Source organism: Ovis canadensis, chromosome 9 (genome assembly GCF_042477335.2).
Source record: "Ovis canadensis isolate MfBH-ARS-UI-01 breed Bighorn chromosome 9, ARS-UI_OviCan_v2, whole genome shotgun sequence".
In the NCBI taxonomy this organism is placed as follows: domain Eukaryota; kingdom Metazoa; phylum Chordata; class Mammalia; order Artiodactyla; family Bovidae; genus Ovis; species Ovis canadensis.
This window is the reverse complement of record NC_091253.1, coordinates 53,572,687-53,591,269: the sequence shown is the minus strand read 5'-3', so window position 1 is coordinate 53,591,269 and position 18,583 is coordinate 53,572,687. Positions and strand designations below refer to the sequence as shown.

The 18,583-nt window shown below is 43.2% G+C and overlaps 2 protein-coding genes across 5 annotated transcripts in view; one reads left to right on the top strand and one right to left on the bottom strand.

Moving 5' to 3' along the window:
- Window positions 1-1,247: 1,247 nt before the first annotated feature.
- CRH (corticotropin releasing hormone) lies at window positions 1,248-13,787 on the top strand. The gene is made up of 3 exons (XM_069600133.1): window positions 1,248-1,392; window positions 11,728-11,907; window positions 12,677-13,787. Exon 3 carries the CDS (start codon window positions 12,688-12,690, stop codon window positions 13,258-13,260), a length of 573 nt encoding a protein of 190 aa, XP_069456234.1. The 5' UTR covers window positions 1,248-1,392; window positions 11,728-11,907; window positions 12,677-12,687; the 3' UTR covers window positions 13,261-13,787.
- Window positions 13,788-14,908: 1,121 nt separating this feature from the next.
- Window positions 14,909-18,583, bottom strand: part of TRIM55 (tripartite motif containing 55) — a 58,556-nt gene continuing 54,881 nt past the window's right edge. For all 4 annotated transcript variants that reach the window (XM_069600128.1, XM_069600131.1, XM_069600129.1 and 1 more), the window contains one exon: window positions 14,909-15,952. In XM_069600128.1, coding sequence (XP_069456229.1) covers window positions 15,830-15,952 — 123 coding nt within the window. In that variant the 3' untranslated portion in view covers window positions 14,909-15,829. The remainder of the gene's footprint in view (window positions 15,953-18,583) is intronic.

Sequence of the window (18,583 nt, the reverse complement as noted above, 5' to 3'; positions counted from 1 at the left end):
CATGTTCCCTTTCGCCTTTTCAGCTCTAACTCCTGTTAACCTGATTCTTTATATTAAATTTTCTCTGTTGAAATAACTAGTGTGGTTTCTCTTCTGCTAACTAGACCCTGACTGATATAGCCACCAAAAAGGCTGTCAAACTGATTGGATTTCTCCCAGTCCTTACACCGTGGCACTCCTGTGCAGCATTTTGCTTTTCTGGCTTCCTCTCCTTTGAGACCTCAGCTCTACCCCTTGCCTGGCCTCATGGTACTATTTTTTTCTGGATGATCCTTCTTGCTCTTGAATTAGCCCTTGTCAGTCTCCCCCGTGATCTCCAGCTGCCCCTTATCCTGGTTTTCTCAGGTCCCTCGTCTTGTCCTGCTCCCCCTGGGCCATTCCAAGCCACAGTTTCTACCTATTGCTGAGGATTCCAGTTCTCCAGCCTTGCCCATTCTCCCCTGTAGGCTCATATCCCTACATATTCCTACCTGAACATCCCCTGGCTCTTCAATATCAATGTTTCCCAAGTTAATCTAGCCATCCTCTCATCCCAGACTATCCTGCTGCGTTTACCATCTGTCTCATCGCCCAGGACAAAATGATGGGATTCATTTGGACTTCCTCCTCTGTCCCACACCCTGCCTTTTCTCACATTTAATGTCTCTCCAGGCCACGGCTTCCACCTCGAGCCCCTGTCATAGTTGAGACAGTGAGAACAAATCCTACGCACTTCCTGTTTCAGAGCCATGCTGAGGACTTTGCACACAACTCAATCCTCACAGTATAACTCTATGAGGTGAGGTCTACTAGTAGCCCCATTTCACAGATGAAGAAACTGAGGCATGAAAGGTTACATGACCTACCCAGTGACACAACTAGGAAGTCGCAGGGCTGGGATTTGAATTGGAGAAGACTTTCTGACAGGCTGTCTGACAGCTTCTGAGGCACTGTGGACAGATCCAAGCTTGCCTGCATTGATTGTAGGGTTTCTCACTGGTGTCTTCTCCAGCGCTGGGCCCAGCACACAGCAGGCACCCAAAGCATTCCTTATCATAATCATTTTACATGGTATCTGTGAGGTCCAGGTAGCCTGAGTGTATTCTCTGAAATACACATCTTTCCTTGTCATCTCCCTGTTAAAATCTCACTGACTCCCCATTAGCCCAAGATCACATGTCCGATTCCGAGTCCTTTGGAGCTTGCCCTTATCGACTGGCCTCTCTCACGTGGCCTTGGGGCTCTTTCCTCTCTCTACACTTTCGCTCAGTACAGGAAACTGCCTGTCATTCCTGGCATACTGAATCATCCTTCTAGCTCTGCTGCTTTTCCCTCTGAGGCTGTCTTGTCTGCAGTGACCACCCTTCCTCTGCTTGTTGGCCATTCCTGCTCTTCCTTCCAGTTTCATCTCAGGTATTGCCTGCTCTGGGGAGCTCTTCTTGAACCCTCCCTGCCCCCTCCCCCCATCAGCGTGGACTGCCTTCTGTCTGCATAGAGCACTCACCGTGCATGTCATTGTTGCTAACATGTCTTCCTTGGTGGGCAGTGAATATCCCAAGGGCAGCAGGGGTTTTCCTTGTGCATTTTCATCTCGAGCACCAACCGTGGAGGTGGGACATAAGTAGATGCTCAGGAAATACTCTAGGGACGAGTGAGAACTGTTCTCAGTCCTCTCTGGCCAGTTGAGTTCAGTGGTTAGAAACCTGAATGGGGGCCTCACTCAGAGCACACGTGTATCAGCTGCAGGACACAACCCCAGGGTAGTCACAGAGTAAGAAGTCTGCGTTAGGCTGAAGTTGACAGGGTGGTCTTGACTGCCCAGCAGGCCCCAGGATAATATCGGAAAACTCTGACCAAGCAGTGTGACCTGCTCTTGGCTCTGAGAATCCTACCAAATGGTGGGGAAAGAAGAAGCAAGACTCGCAGCAAAGGCAGCGTGCTAATCAGCCACCGTGTCTTGTCTCATGTTGTGAGAAAAAAGAATCATGCAAATGTTGTATAATTGTTTGTCTTCATTATGGGAGCTTGTTCCTTACTTCATTATGCACAGAATTTGCAAGTTGCTTTCTGCCTTCCTCCCACTTCAAAAAGCTGATTTGAAATTTCAGTAAAGGTGCATATCAATTAGCAGGATGATAGAGCAAATATTAATTTGGAAATTGATGTGAAGCATAAACATCAACCTATAACTTCCATTATAGAATGAGAAACTACACAGATGTTTTCAAGGCCCAGAGACATGGAGAGGTGGGAACCTATTTTGGGGACCTGGGTAAGCACACTTTTTAGTCTGTGCCTGAGTGCTCAGTCGTATCTGACTCTTGGGGACCCCATGAACTGCAGCCTGCCAGGCTTCTGTATCCACGGGATTTCCCAGGTGAGAACACCAGAGTGGGTTGCCATTTATTAGTAGATTGTCTGAATTGCTCTAGGAATGGCAGCAAAGGATGGACAGAAGGGAATATTTGGCATAGTTTATAAAGAAGAGGTGTGAGGATTAAAATTAAGGAGAAAAACCAAAAGCAAACAGCAGAATGACTGTGTGTAATGCCTGGGTAAGTTTCCAAGGCTGTTGGCGCTGAGCTTAGGCATTTGGGGTAGTGTTCTCGTTTGTGTGATGTGTGCCTTAGCAGTGTGATAGTCCTCAGTCACATCTGGCACTTGGTGCTGAGGAAGGAGACAGCTAAGGAATAGGGCATAAATACGGTGCTGGTACCTTCAGAAGCATGTGTCGACACCCCACCCCTTCCCAGAGCTCCTGGGAGTCCTGAACGAGAGGAATGGGATAGAGAAGAGGAGCTCTTCAGGATCCCAGGATCCCTCCACATACCAGCTGGGGGACATCAGCCAAGTTACCGGCCCATTCTGAGCTTCCGCTTCTGCATCTATGGAATGTGGAAATAACATCTCCTTCTCCGTAGGGTTCCAGTGAGGATTAGAGATGAAGAGGGCAGTGCTTCTATAAGTGTAAACAAGAGAAACCATGATTAGGGATGGGGGTCCCTGTGGCACTGTGCTGTCTGGTCAGGAGCCGCCCCCCAGGATTAGACAGGAAGTAGGACAGGAAGGAAACAGCAACTCAAGAGAGAAACCCAGACAACCCAGCTTCAGGGGTTTGCTGAAGAGCCTCCTCATTCCTTATCTCCACAGAAAAAGCCCTGTGAAAAGTTCAAGTGCCCAGGGAGATGGCTTTTAAGAAAGCACTGAAAGATCCAAATAGATTTGTGCATTTTCTAAATTTAGACCAGTGGAGAGACATACTGTTTGTGCTTGAAAGGTGTAAACATTAAGAAAAAGTAAAAGGAAATTGAAAGGCTTCTCAGAGTATCTGGTGGAACAGGCTGGTCTGAAGCTGGCCACGCCTGTGCTGATGCCACTCCCTCCCACCCTCTCTCCCATCTGGGAAAAGGGGGACCCCTCCAGGGCTTGATCAGGGAGAGAGGTAAGATGAACAAAAGAGATTTTTAAATGTATCATGAATGACTATTTGCTATTGCCTGATCTTAGAGCAGAGACTACAAATGGAATGATAGTAAGGTTCCCCAGAAGCAATTAGGGCGTAGAGAGAAGAAAAAATGAATCCTCCGTCACTGTGCCTTGTTATCCAGGTCTCATCTGGAGACCCTGACAGGTCTATAGCCACTTGTGGGGTAATGGAGGCTCCTACCAGGAAGAGAGGGACTTCCTGATCTTGGAATGGAAAAGAGAAGTATATATCCTTGTATTTTTATATTAGTTATCAATGTTAATGGTTGTTTTTAACCCCTCTTTAAGATGCAGAGTACCCCTGTGAGTGCACCTACTTTCAGTTAAATCAGTAAATGATTAGGTTAAGAATAAGTTAAGTTTCAACACAGAAATAGTCCTTAAGCCAGCAGACATTAAGTAGAGAGTCCTCAGCCAGGGAATATTGCTATTCCTAAGTAAAAAATGTACCTTTGTTTGAAAAGACTGAGGACCCTGAAATGCAGATTGCAAAGTGAAAGAAAGGGTTTCTTTCTGAAAGGGTTTCAGTTTGAAAAGGGAACATGTTGCATGATTCCAGCCTTATGTCATTCTGGAGCAGGCGAAACTATAGGCACAGGGGATTTTTAGGACAGTGACATGATTCTGTGTGATGTAGTCCTGTGGATATTTGCCATTGTGCATTGATCAAAACTCACAGAATGTACAATACAAAGTGAACCCAAAGTAGACTGTGGACTTCAGTTAAAAATAGTGTATCAGTATTGGTTCATCAGTTGTAACAAATGTTCCACATCAGTACAGGATGTTGATAATAGGACTTGTGGACACAGAGGAGGAGGAGAGGGGTGGGTTAACTCTGGGAGCTGGTGATGGACAGGGAGGCCTGGTGTGCCGTGGTCCATGGGGTCACAAAGACACGTTTGAGCAACTGAACTGAACAGTAAGGAGGGTTGAGGGGAGAAAGAGTATATGGGAATTCCTTGTACTTTCTGCTCAATTTTTCTATAAACCTGAAACTGCTTTTAGGAAATTAAGTCTATCAATTAAAAAAAATTTTTTTAGATCAGCTGGATATCAAAAAGCCTCCAGTATTAGAAGAAGAAAAACTTGATGATTATACTTATTATATTTTGTTAATAGACCTGTATTAAGCCTAATAAATACCGGACATATTTCTAGGCTCTGAGGAGCTGAGACTGGATGGAAACACCTTCTTCAACTGAAACAGCAGCCAGGTCATTAGCCGAGCAACAGATGCAGTGTTCACTGAATGCTTCTTATATTCTGTCTCATTTCACTCCACAGCCCTACAAGGAGAAAATAGAGAAACTGGCATTTTAGAATGATTTGACAAGTAAGTGTGGAAATTTTAAATACAGGTCCAAGATCACCCAGCTTGGAAGTAATAGAGTAAAAACTGTATTGAGGTAATGTGACAGCTACCATACTCAGAAATCTAGTGTATCTCCTTAGGAAGAGAGAGTCAGGTGAATGCTTTATTCTGTTTGCAAGGCTTCTTTCTTAGTGAAATCTTCATATAAAGACACTAGGATGAATAACTTTATAAAAAAGAAATCAGATATAGTATTCTGCCTCAAAAGTCTGCATATCTCTTTTTATAAAAGAAATCTATCAGATTATATAATTTTACTTCTCTTTGAAAATTTAAAAAAAAATCCCTTCATCGCAATTATTGTTGTTGCTGGGAAGATAAAAGTACATTAGCACAAGGCAGAACTTCACAGCTATTAAGAATTAAAGTACAAAGAAAACAAGTTGGAAAATGAAATGGAGCTCAAGTATGTATCTATATTTAACTTTATATGAATAGGAACATTAAACTTCACTGCAGCTTGAGGCTGTTAAATCTTTTCCATTATCCTGAGAATGCTGTTGTTCAGATCATTTCCAAATTTTATGCAAAAGAGAAAAGTGAATGTAGCAAATCAGACAGATCCTTTCTTTCCCACACATAGGTTTCATACAACCCTCCTTTCAAGGGCTCGTTGACTTAGAGTTATGAGACCACCTTGAACTGAGGTAGCCTTTCTCTCTTTTTTAAAATGTTTATTTTAAACATTGTGATGGGTCTCAGTTGCAGCATGTGGGGTTTTCATTGCAGCATTCGGGATCTTAAGTTGCAGTATGCGAGATCTAGTTCCCTGACCAGGGTTTGAACCCAGGCCCCCTGCATTGGGATTGTGGAGTCTTAGCCACTGGACCACCGGGGAAGTCTCAGCCTTTCTTTTAGGTAGGATATACGTAGTCAGTCTCTGAGAACCAACACACAGCCTGTGTAAACAGTGTACTAGAAGTTACAAAGAAGTGGGAAGTGAGCTCACAACAAGCTGCAAGACAGATTAACAAGCACACACACATGAAAAATTAACTGTAGATTTCACATTGGAAGCTAACATCACATTTCCCACAGATGGCTGACAAAAGCCTTGGGAGATGAATAGAGCCTGTAGCAAGGTTCACCAAAGGTCTGAAACCACAGCCAGTAGCTTTGAGATCCACAGCTCCTGAGTACTGGCTGCCTGTCTCTGTCTACCCCTGCAGCTCTTGTTACCTACTGCGTCTTGAATAATCAAATTTCCTTTTGGAAGAAACTTGACATCGCCAACTGCAATTTGTCTAAGAAACTTCTGCCTTTTCACACCCAAAGAAGGTCCTCCTTTGCAAGGTGGGCTCACAGATTTCCCTGGGCTAAATTACTGTAGAGACCAACTCCTTTCCCTGACCGGAAAGTGTGCAAACAGTCTGTTACATGAGTAGCAAGGGAAGGCTCAGCAGCTCCTTTCTGTAAAATGACCCCTCCCTGGCAGGTGATCCTCAGAAATACTGGAAATAGACTTGTGTCCATACTCTGAAACACTCTCTTCAAGGGTGAAATGTGTCATTTGAAATTATCCCCCTAGAAGAAGTAAAATATTAGCAGCTTTAATCATGGACTTAAATATGGATGGTAAAGAAAGAAAGTGTAGCTGAACTCAAAATGTCTTCGCTTATTGCATCTCCCAACTTGTCTCAGAATGAATGAACATGCTCTGTGGTCAAATATACCTGGCAGAGGCTGAAGACTTGGGGATTTACACTAGAGAATAAAGTTTTTTAAACACTAGAAAATTTTGCAGTAAAAAATGTGTTTAACTTTCCTGTAAATAGAGACTTCCTGGTGGTCCAGTGGCTAAAGACTCCAAGCTACCAACGCGGGGGGCCTGGGTTCCATCCCTGGTCAGTTCCCAGATGACAGAACTAAGATTTCACATGCCACAACTAAAAGTTCGAGGTGACTCAACTAAGACCAGGCACAGCCAAGTAAATGAAAACTTTAAACAGCCCCTCATTTTTCTCCCATTGTAACACTGGTAACATTCCTAGGAGGGTTCTTTGGCAAAAATTTCCTTAGAGTCAAGAAATGTTCATGAATATAAATACCTAATTAGGATGCTGAGTTGATGGATTTCTTTCTTATGACCAACTGTATTGTAAGATGATTAGTTCCTGCAAATTGCCCTTCATGACAGAAAGTTCACACACATCCTCTCACTGCCCTCCATCCATTATCTGGAGCCTAAAACAGAGAATCTGATGTATTACGATGTAAATAGAAAGGTCAGTCATGTCTATCAAGACAAGGGCTTGTTAGAGAAGCAGAAACCTGTCCCCTTTTCAGTGCTCTGAGTCATCTCCCCAGGGTCAGTTACTGCCTAACTTCTGGAAAGATAAAGGGACAGACAACAAACATTGGGAATGGTAACATTCCATTTTCTGAGGGAAGGAGGTAAGGCACCCAGGGACGATTTTTGGCTGCTGATTGTTGACTTATGGGGAAACGAAAGGAAGCCTTACCATCACCAGCCTTGGGACAGGAGCGTGGTTGCCCACAGTTAGTGTCCTGGGCTCCTGGAACGATCCACAGGAGACCCTGCCACTGTCCTGTACAGCTCCCGCCACCACTGGCATGTGATGCTCATTCTATAGGGGCCCAGCAGTAATGACCCAAAGACCATAACTCATTTGCCCACTTCCTTGCCCCTCCAATTTACTCTGCACACTGCATTTTAAGAAGTCTTCTGAAATGCAGTCATGTTTACCAACACACACCCCCAGACACTGCCCTGAGACTTCATTTAAGTGTTAGCATAAACCCCAGATGAAGAGAACACGGTAAAGACTGTAAGGAGGTGGGCGGGATTAATAATCTTCTGAAATGAGGAGAGCAGGAAAGATGAAGCGGTGTCTGAAGAAGCAAGGAAGAGGAAGTGGCTGTAAAGGGTTTGCAAAAGGTCGGCTGAGGAAGGGGAGCTGAGGATATGGAGTGGTTACTGAGGAAACGAGTGGGAGTATTCCTCCAGCCAGTTAACTTTTAAGTTTCTAAGAGGATTAGGAGGAATTGTTGTTAGGCAGAAATTCACAATTAGGAACACAGTCTTAATACAATTACATGAAATGTATGCACTCAGAGAAAAGTCTCAAAGAAAACAACAAAATATTAAGGAGACTATATATTCTGGAATGTGAGGGATTTTGTATTCTACTTTATACTTTTCCAATTTTTGTAAGTCTTCTGTAAGGAGGATGAATGGCTTTGATAATCAGAAGAGATTAGTAAAAGTTACAGTTACTGGTGAAGCAGTTAGATATTTGTGCTGTTTGAGGTCCTTTCCCTAGTGCTACCTATGGAAGTTATAATTACCAAACTACCTATCCACCCTTGGCATTTTTAAAGGCTGTCATTGGAGATGGTAGATTCATTTCAGCAAATGTTTCAGTTAACAAATCTGGAGATTGTCTTCATTTGCTATGAACTTGCTAATAGAAGCATGTGTTGGGATCTCCTCAAAGTCAGGGAGATGCAGACAGCAGAAATATGCCCAGCAGGTATCTATTATTCCTAATATTTCATTACTCACTGAACTGCTGTGCCATGCCTTTAAAAATTTAACTATACCCTATAATATGTTCTTATTGAAAAATATGGTTGGAAGCATGAAGTAATCCCTATTTTGTGCCCATGTTTCTTGGCTAGTTTTTAGGCTCTGAAAGCATTTAAGTTGGTTCTCCAGTGATTCCTTTGAAGAATTTATTCCTACATGTAACATTGAATCTGTCAGTGGTAATTTTTACAGACTTGGCTATTTAGTTTTCTGTATATGTAAGTCCTCTTGCAGTATGTTATTTCTGCAATCACACATTTGTATCATTAATTTGAGAACCACATAAGCTCTATACTTTATCAAAAGATGTCTTTTTTCCAAGGTAAACTAAGGTGGAAAAATCAAATGAATGCATCTTAAGTTGGCAGTGCATTTGAAAACCTCATGTTACAGTGATGAGATTCAGCTGAACGGTACACTGCAGTGCGTGCACAGAGGTTGGGGCCTGGGGAATCAACATGCTCAGGGCATCTTTGTGCTCTCTTGCCTTAGGTGATTTATTAATATACGGAAAGTCTGAGAAAAGGTAACTCAGGATTAGTGTGTGAACATGTTGCTTCACTTAGATTCATCTTCTCATTTTAATTTATTCTTGCGTCTCTACTGGAAAAGGAAGTTCAAAGGGTATTGTGATATTATGGAGATAATACAGGCGGGTAGTCAAAGGAATGAGTTCTAATTGTGACTTTTATCACAAGCTGAGTGACTTCACGTAAGTCACTTAACCTTTCTGGCTCTCGTTAAAACCAAATGATTTCTTCCAGTCATTTCTGATGTGAATGCTCAGTGATTTGGTGAGATCTAACTTTTGGTTAAATTGTGGTGAGTAGGGATTACTCTGCACAACTCCTCCACTGAGATCTAGGCCTTCTATTCCTCACCCCTAGTGAGAGCCACTGTTCCCAACCAACTACCTGCTCAAGGAAAATCTCACAGCAAGGATTCAGCAGTGTTGAGGGAGCTATACTAAATCAGCATCCTCCATATGGCCAAAGAGGAGAGAGATCTCAGAAGGTCTGGGGCCAGTCAAAGCCTGGAATGAGCTGGCTCTTCAGTGGGGCTTCCCTGGTGGCTCTGATAGTAAAGAATCCACCTGCAATGCAGGAGACATGGGTTCAGTCCCTGGGTTGGGAAGATGCCCTGGAGAAGGAAATGGCAACCCACTCCAGTATTCTTACCTGGGAAATCCCCTGGCGGGCTTCAGTCCATGGGATCACAAAGAATCAAACATAACTGAGCAGCCAACACTTTCACTGTCTCTGCAGGAACCTCCCAAGTCTTCCCAACTAAACCTGTGGTCTTTCCCTTTCTTAGTTCTACTTCTGTATTTGTTTACCTCAACTTCCCCTTCCAAACCGATTTTCACCTTCAGATCGATACCCAAGCTGAAATATGTCAGTGGGGACAGAGAAAGATTATTTTCTTAGCAACATAAAACACAGTTTCCTTCTAAAAGCTCAGCTAGTTTTTATAATTATGATCTTCTGTAACAACTCACATCTTCCCCCGAAGACATGTTTCTTTCTCTGTTCTCTTATGTCAAAAGTCCATTCCGTAGTACAGTGATCCAACTATGCACTGACTTCTCTGGAAACAGCCAGAATTTTTTTCTTTTTACCTTCCTTTTGTTTCTTGGAGCAATTGTGAATTAGTATAGACTCAAAACTGGAAGTTGAAATATGCATTGTATCATTTGTCATGTTAGCTACAAAGGAATAAGCAGAGGTAACCAGAAATGAGGAACAGGAAATTTCTGATAAACAACTTTGATGGTTATCTAGACGCTGAATTGAATCATAGACACTAGAGTTTGGAATTGCATTTTGAATTGCAGAATATATTGGGCTTCCCAGGTGGTTCAGTGGTGAAGAACCTGCCTGCCAATGCAAGAGATATAAGGGATGCAGGTTCAATCCCTGGGTTGGGACGATCGCCTGGAGAAAGAAATGGCAACCCCCTCCAGTATTCTTACCTGGAAAATCCAATGGACAGAGGAGCCTGGCAGGCTACAGTCCACAAATTTACCAAAGAGTCAGACACAACTTAGTGACTAAACAACAAACAAAATGTGCACAATTAGAGGTTAACAACCTCACACCTATGTGATATCAGTTTATTTTGAAATATAGTGTGGTTTTATAGGCATTCAATTCTGTGGTAGTGCCAGAGAGCATTTATGTATTTATCAGGTTCCCATGTAGCACATTTGAATTTAGAAAAAGAAATAATTAAAACAACAACAACCTGGGTACTCCTGATATGGGCACTGTCATGGATGTTAATAGTATTTGGAAGTAAAATGAATGAGATTATCATTTTTACAGGCTCAACATTCATCAGTGAAAACATGTAACTGATAAATTCAGCCCTATAATCAAGCAGTTTAAGTCTTTCTCAATATAGAATGGGAAGTTAGAATGGATGCTTCTGTCACTGGGCTTGCATTAAGGAGACCAGATAAAAAGATTGTTTACCTCAGTTACCTCTTACTGCCCCTTTCTCTAATTTAGGAACAGAAAGGTCCACAGTTAATTTCAGATTCTGAGAGAAGAGAACAAGGAGGAACAGTGAGATTCTGGGAAAACCTTAAAATTTTTGCTGCACCCCTCACTGATTCTGGTTTCTGCCTCTTCATCATGGGAGTAGCTCTTGCATCATTTAAAAACTTGAGCAGTGTTTCAAGAGACTTCTTGATCTTACCTCTGCAGACTCATAATTTCTTTATCTGTTCTTGGGAGGATAAAGCATCTAGAGCTTTAAAAGCTGGATGTCCCTGCAATCCCATCTCCTTGTTCTTCATTCTTTTCCAGGCAGAAAGTTAGTGGGGCATTTTGTCTCTAGCAGAGGGATATTTTCAGATGCTGAGGAGTTGCCTGGCACAGCAGGTCAGAGGAGTTAGGTGGGAGAAGGGAGAGAAGTGTCCAGAGTTACCCCCATCACAGGACTGTGTGTTGATAGACTTCCCTTCCCCTTCTCTCCCCTCCCATTCACTCTCTTTTCTGACCTTCCCTTTGGCCTTTCCTAGTAAGAGGCCAGTATGTCTTCACACTTGGGAAATCTCATTCAAGAATTTTTGTCAATGGACAAGTCATAAGAAGCCCTTCCATTTTAGGGCTCTTTGACGTCATCAAGGAGGCGATAAATATCTGTTGATATAATTGGATGTGAGATTCAGTGTTGAGATAGCAAAAATTCTGCCCCTCGTTCCCGGGCAGGGCCCTATGATTTATGCAGGAGCAGAGGCAGCGCGCAATCCAGCTGTCAAGAGAGCGTCAGCTTATTAGGCAAATGCTGCGTGGTTTCTGAAGAGGGTCGACACTATAAAATCCCCTTCCAGGCTCTGGTGTGGAGAAACTCAGAGCCCACGTCCGTGGAGAGACAGAACAGGAAGAGAAGAGGAAAAGAACAGAGTGGGAAGAGAAAGGAGAAGGGAAGAGAATCCCTGAAAAAAAAGCCCCAGAGACTTTCTCTGCAGAGAAGCGCTGCGCCTCGCTCACCTGCAGAAGCACCTCGGAAGGTAGGGAGCGCCTAGACGGAACTGCGCCTCCAACTTTGCACTGCCTGAGCTGCCAGGGTGTGCGCCGTGCTGCCGGCTGTTCCTAGGCGTGTGTGTGTGTGTGTGTGTGTGTGTGTGTGTGTGTGTGTGTGCGCGCGCGCGCGTTTGTGCGCGCCCGTGCCACAGGATTCCGATAGATAGTAGCTGAGATGCTACTAAAAGCAAACTTAGACGGCTGCTCAGCGTTACCTGAACTGGCCGTTAATCCTTGCTGTCTGTGTAAACGAGCCCCCATCCATCCCGACCACCGAGAGAACCAAGGGCAGGGATGGGAAAAGAGGAAGGAGAGGCAGCAGTTCTCAGTTTGGAGAAAAATGCTGAAACATCCGGAAAGGGTGGTGGTGGGGTCGCGGGGAGGGGGAAATGTTTAGAGCCCTTGAGACCACGAATTTGCAGGTCTTTAGAGGCCGGGGAATTGGTCTGGGGGAATCGTTAGACAGGGGACTCGGGGACCCTCCCTAAGAGAGTCTTGTAAGGAGAGTCACTCCAGCCTGGAGCGGGACTGAGCCTTGCCGCGCCCTGCCCTTCCAAGCTGCTCCCCTTCTTGGTCTCACTCCAGCTCTGGAAGTCCTAATTCGGGCGCTTCAGCACTACGGACAGCGCCCCACCCACGCCGGGAGCTGGGTCTGTGGGTGTCGTCCTGCGGGAAACTCCCAGTGGAGCTTAACTCTGATAATTCTCTTTTTTCCTCTCTTTTTCCGCCCTCTGCCCGCCTCTGTACCGCAATCAGCGCCCCCTAACATGCGACTGCCGCTGCTCGTGTCCGTAGGCGTCCTGCTGGTGGCTCTGCTGCCCTCCCCGCCATGCAGGGCCCTCCTCAGCCGGGGGCCCATCCCGGGTGCCCGGCAGGCATCGCAGCACCCCCAGCCCCTGAGTTTCTTCCAGCCGCTGCCGCAGCCCCAGGAACCCCAGGCTCTGCCCACCCTACTCCGCGTTGGGGAGGAATACTTCCTCCGCCTGGGTAACCTCGATGAGACCCGGGCTGCTCCCCTCTCTCCCGCCGCCTCGCCTCTCGCCAGCAGAAGCAGCAGTCGCCTTTCTCCGGACAAGGTGGCCGCCAACTTTTTCCGAGCGCTGCTGCAGCCCCGGCGCCCACTCGACAGCCCAGCGGGTCCCGCGGAACGCGGCACGGAGAACGCCCTCGGCAGCCGCCAGGAGGCGCCAGCCGCCAGGAAGAGGCGATCCCAGGAACCTCCCATTTCCCTGGATCTCACCTTCCACCTCCTCCGAGAAGTCTTGGAAATGACCAAGGCCGATCAGTTAGCGCAGCAAGCTCATAGCAATAGGAAACTGTTGGACATTGCTGGGAAATGAAACGGTGCGTTTGGCTAAAAATATTCTGTATTTAGCACAAAAGTGAATTTTAAAATCTAAAAATTAAAAAATAAAAATACAGTATTCTATACCATAGCATTGGTCTGATACCATTTGTTTATTTTTATATAGATTGAGATGTAGAGGATGTACAGCAAGAGCGCCCAGACTCCTTAATTAGCATGCACACAGTGTATTCATATGCAGTAACGGCGACAATATGTAATTTGCATCCTATACTTCTAGTTTCTACTTCCAGGTGTCTTTAACAGTGTTTTATAGAGAGTATAGACCCAGGGGAAAATGTTTTGAAGAAGTAGACATAAGTCACCATACTGATTTTATTGTGCTTTGAGCTAAAAAGAATATCATTCTCTAGGGTGGGTGAGACAAAAATATGTAAGCTCTTTGAACCAACTTTTCCTTGTAAACCTTTCAGTAATAAAACATCTTTCCAATTCTTGATCAATTTGGCTCTGTAAGAGAATGCTGAATATTTATATTTCTAATAAAAGCTGCAAAGGTAATCACGACTTTATTTTTCCTCTCCAATGCTCACAGGGGAAAACTGAGCTCCTTACTTCCTCCAAATTGACATCAACACAAGAATAAACAAAACTCCTGGCATTTTTATTTTCTGCTAAAACCACAAACATATGTTGATGGCTTTCACAAATCCTGCAACTACCTTGGGCTCATCTCTGCACCTCGGATTACCCCTCTGAGGTTGAGTTCAAGAATTTAGAAAGTTGTTTACAGTTCTGAGGCTTGGTAATTCTATAAATGAAATATTGATTCATAACATAAATAACATTCAACCCTGATTAACTATAGAAAGTATTAAGTCACTCATGAAAGTGTTAGTCGCTCGCTCAGTTGTGTCCGACTCTGCAAAAATCTCATGGATGGTAGCCTGCTAGGCTTCTCTGTCCACGGACTTCTCCAGGGAAGAATACTGGAGTGGGTTGCCATTCCCTTCTCCAGGGGTTCTTCCCAACCCAGGGATCCAACTCGGGTCTCCTGCATTGCAGGCAGATTCTTTACCACAGGGAAACCCCCTGATTTGTCATAAGATGTGACATAATTGAGGAGGACAGGGAAGAAGAAGGAAAAAGAGGTTAATGGTTGTGGTAAGGCTTCCCTCCAGTTAAGAGGGCCAAAATGTTGCATTGTTTTTTTCTATGAGAAAGGTTTACTTTATCAAACTACTACTTTGGTACCATTATTTTTTCTAAGCTATTTTCCATTGCTGTCTTCTAACAGGAGAAACAATAACCTCTCCACTTAAAACAACTAAATGTAGTTGCTATAAAGTGCCCCTTGGGAACATTTTTCTTATAAAGCACATTTTGAATTTAATAACTTTACAAGCACCTCATTTATGTCTATGCCAACACTAATCTCTTTAATTCTTAGGAATATAAACTATCTCTATGCACTTCTAAAATCAAACAGTACCCCTAATACAGTTTACAATGCACTTGCCTTTGGTAGTTTAGTTATAACTTTAAAAATTCAATCGAGTGTTTAATATTTCAAAATCAATTTGGATGTATGAAGATGCTTAATCCCTTGAGACCCTTTAAATTCACTTGACTAATGGATTACTACAATGATATGAACACAAATAAATCATTGTAAGACTAAGTTGTTAAAAACAGCATTTATTTAAGAGTTCATACAGAGTGAAGTTAAAACTTAACTTTACAAAACTTATGTTTTGAATGAGGTGTTATGGGGGACAGCACATGATTTAAATACATATATATGTACATGTATAATGTGTATTGTGTGTGTGTGTGTATATATATATATATTTAAATACATGCAGTTGCTCTAGAGTTCAGACTGGTTGCCTCAGTGGATACATGAGACAGACGGTTCCTGTTGAAAAGTCTTTTTCAGGTAAAATACATGATATCTGCATATTTGAAACTAAGATTAGAAAAATGTCATAAGAAATGTCCTTGGCCTTTGCCTTCTGGGTTAGGAAAGTGTCACCAGAGGCAAAGAACATTTCTGGATATCCATCCAGCGACATCTGTTGTGGAAAAGAGAAAAGCTTTGTGAAGCATCTCATATCTTTGGTCAATGATTTACCTTTTGTCCATATATTGATAAATCGGTCACTTCTGAATTAACACTGAATTTCACTGACCACCTGCACTGTTGAAGAGGAAAGAGAATAAGAGCTACTATGATATCAGAACAATAGCCAGTGCCTATTAGAGACGAGTGTAGTGCCCACTTTTTTCAACACTTGCCACTTGTTACTGACGTACACACGCACATACTACACCTACACACCCTTCATAACGTTTCCCACACAATAAAAAATTTGTGTAAGATCAAGTTCCTTTTTTCCCCAATGCTTTTCTGCAACTTTCTTCTCAGAACATTGTTCTCCCTCAATGTGTTAGCTAAGCCATCTGGAATTAAAGGGTATTTTTGGTAGAAATGCCATTCAGAGGTCCCTTTTGTCACCTACATGATCCTAGTTTCATCTGGGTCCCTGCTGCCTGTGAGTGTCTCAGCCAGGCTGGCAGAGGCGCAGCAGTTGGAATGAGTATCATTCGCTGAGGGAGTTCAACCAGGAAAAGGAGAAGACATGGCGAGCTGGCTCAGAATCAGCTCCACTCCCGCTCCCTGAAGCAGCAGCCTGTCTCTGGAGGGGAGGGCTCTCAAATCCAGCCTGCAACAGAAGAGAACCTGCGTCAGAGGCAAAAGAGGCCAGTCCTTTCCAAGTTGGTCCAGTCCTTTTTCTATGGAGGAGAAAGGATGATAATAATTATATAGGACATAATTATTATTAGGGATGGAGAGCAAGCTCAGGTTATCTTGGCTATGGCCAAGAGCCATGAAAGGATTTCACACACAGGGATAAAAGTAATGCATGCAGTGGAGGAAAGTTCTAGGGAAAGAGTATAGGCTATTCTACTTTTTTTTAAGTCGACCTGTATATCATTTACTGAGATGAAAATCACATTAAAACTAACAGGAGTTTGGATTTAGAAAAGTCTAAGAGAAAATCCTAAATTAAATGACTTTGCTACATCACATGACATAATCTCTCCACTGCTAAATTAAGAATTTCTAAAAGCATGTGAAAAATACATAAGTAAATTTTGCAAAACTGTAGGTTTTGAGAAAGGATTCATTTCTCTAGGCAATAAAATCTAGTAACATAAACATTTCTAATGAGGTATCTTTTATAGAAACCAGACAAATCATAAGTTATGATTTTGAATCTAATCTCAAAAGTGAAATGTATTTGTGATGTTTTGAGTTTAAAAAATAACCGTTTAGTAGAATCAGGGACACTCATAAATGAAATGCAATGTGTTGTAAAAACACAAACTCCTTACGTGGAAGGTATGACGCACACAGTTCTTCCTAGGAGAAACACCAAACACAGACTAACTGATGACTTCACTGGTAAAGTGATCCTGTGAGATTAGAATGCTGCTGATACCAAAGCAATGAGGTAGGCACATGCATTCAACCCAGACGCCCAGGGTGATTTTTTGAAGCTGTTATATGATTGGACAACATCCGGCACAGGCAAAGCAGGACTTCAGTGAGTGTGTTGTTTTGTTGCCACTCAAAACAGTTTCAAGTGAAAAATGAGCACTTGTCTTACACTTTACCCGATTTTGCCCTAAATATATATTTGGGGGTAATGTTTCAAGTTCAATAAAATTATCCAAAGTCCTTATGGCCTTAGGATTACCCTTCTCCTTGCCATGTTGCTCTCTGATAAAAAGTTAAGGGGGGCCATGAAATCATATTAGCCATGGAATCATATTATTTTATTAGAATAAAACTGAAGCAGGTAGTTTTCTATAAAGGAATAGCTGAGACATCAAGTGTGACTGGGCTTCTTTTTAAAAAGGGTGTTATTAGATTCTGTTGGTAACAGGCTAGCTACCTGAATGTCCTTGAAGTTAAGGTGGAATAAACATCATCTTGACAGAGGTCCATCTAGTCAAAGCTATGGTTTTTCCAGTGGTCATATATGGATTTCAGAGTTGGACTATAAAGAACGCTGAGCGCCGAAGAATTGCTGCTTTTGAACTGTGGACTGCAAGGAGATCCAAACAGTCAATCCTAAAGGAAATCAGTCCTGAATATTCATTGGAAGGACTGATAACTGAAGCTGAAACTCTGATACTTTGGCCACCTGATGCGAAGAACTGACTCATTGGAAAAGACCCAGATGCTGGGAAGGATTGAGGGCAGGAGGAAGAGGGGACAACAGAGGATGAGATGGTTGGATGGCATCACCAATGCAACAGACATGAGTTTGAGTAAACTCCAGGAGTTAGTGATGGACAGGGAGGCCTGGTGTGCTGCAGTCCATGGGGTTGCAAAGAGTCAGACAAGCAACTGAACTGACAACCTGTTTATGCACACCAAACTCTTCTCGTCCCCATCAGAGTCACCTTACTCTCATGAATCCTAACAAAAAACCCAAGTGATCTGAGCACATCATTGATATGTAAAGACAGCACTTTTTTTCTAGCCATTCTGCATGAGCGAACAGTGAATTCTGCATAGATGAAGAGACCATCAGGCTTCACTGTGTAGCCTCTTTTTCTTGAAGACAACTTCTAATCTAGAGGAAACTTCTGTGACAGTTTTCCTGAAATATCTAAAGGGTGACACTAGTTGTGTAAGGTATAGTCTGTGTGGGATAGAATCTTTGTGACACTGCTGGAGGTGTGCAAGCTATTTGGATGGCTTTTGGAATTTGTATTTCTGTGCTTTTTTATATTCAAGACTAAAATCTCTGTGTTAGTCGTGTCCAACTCTGCGATCCCATGGACTTTAGTCCACCAGGCCCCTCTGTCCATGGAATTTCCCAGGCAAGAATACTGGAGTGGGTTGCCATGTCCTTCTCCAGGGGATCTTCCTGACCCATGAATTGAACCAGGCAGGTTCACATCTGATCTGAACCCAGGTCTCCTGCACTGCCAGCAGATTATTTACCGTTTGAGCTACCCGGGAAGCCCAATGGAAAATCTATCTTCCATTTAAAATGTTTTGGCAGTTAATAGCCTACAGCCTTCAAAACTTGGTATCAAATAGTTTGGGTTCGCTGCTTTAACACCCTCACATTTCAGTCAGTTATTAGATTTTTCCTTCTAACAATATGGACAAATGCTATCTTTCAGAAAAGAAAGGCTGGTGCCAGAGCAGGGGCCAAGAGCAGAGATTATTCTGAGTATCTGTAGGTGATTACACTGTCTCCTTGGTCTTATTTATGTGAACTTGAGGATCCCCAACCATCTCAGCAAGGAAGTTTTATGCAAAGAGGCTGAGC

What these genes read in the sequence shown, in the direction of transcription:
- CRH (XM_069600133.1), top strand. Translation starts at nt 12,688, where the DNA reads ATGCGACTGCCGCTGCTCGTGTCCGTAGGCGTCCTGCTGGTGGCTCTG.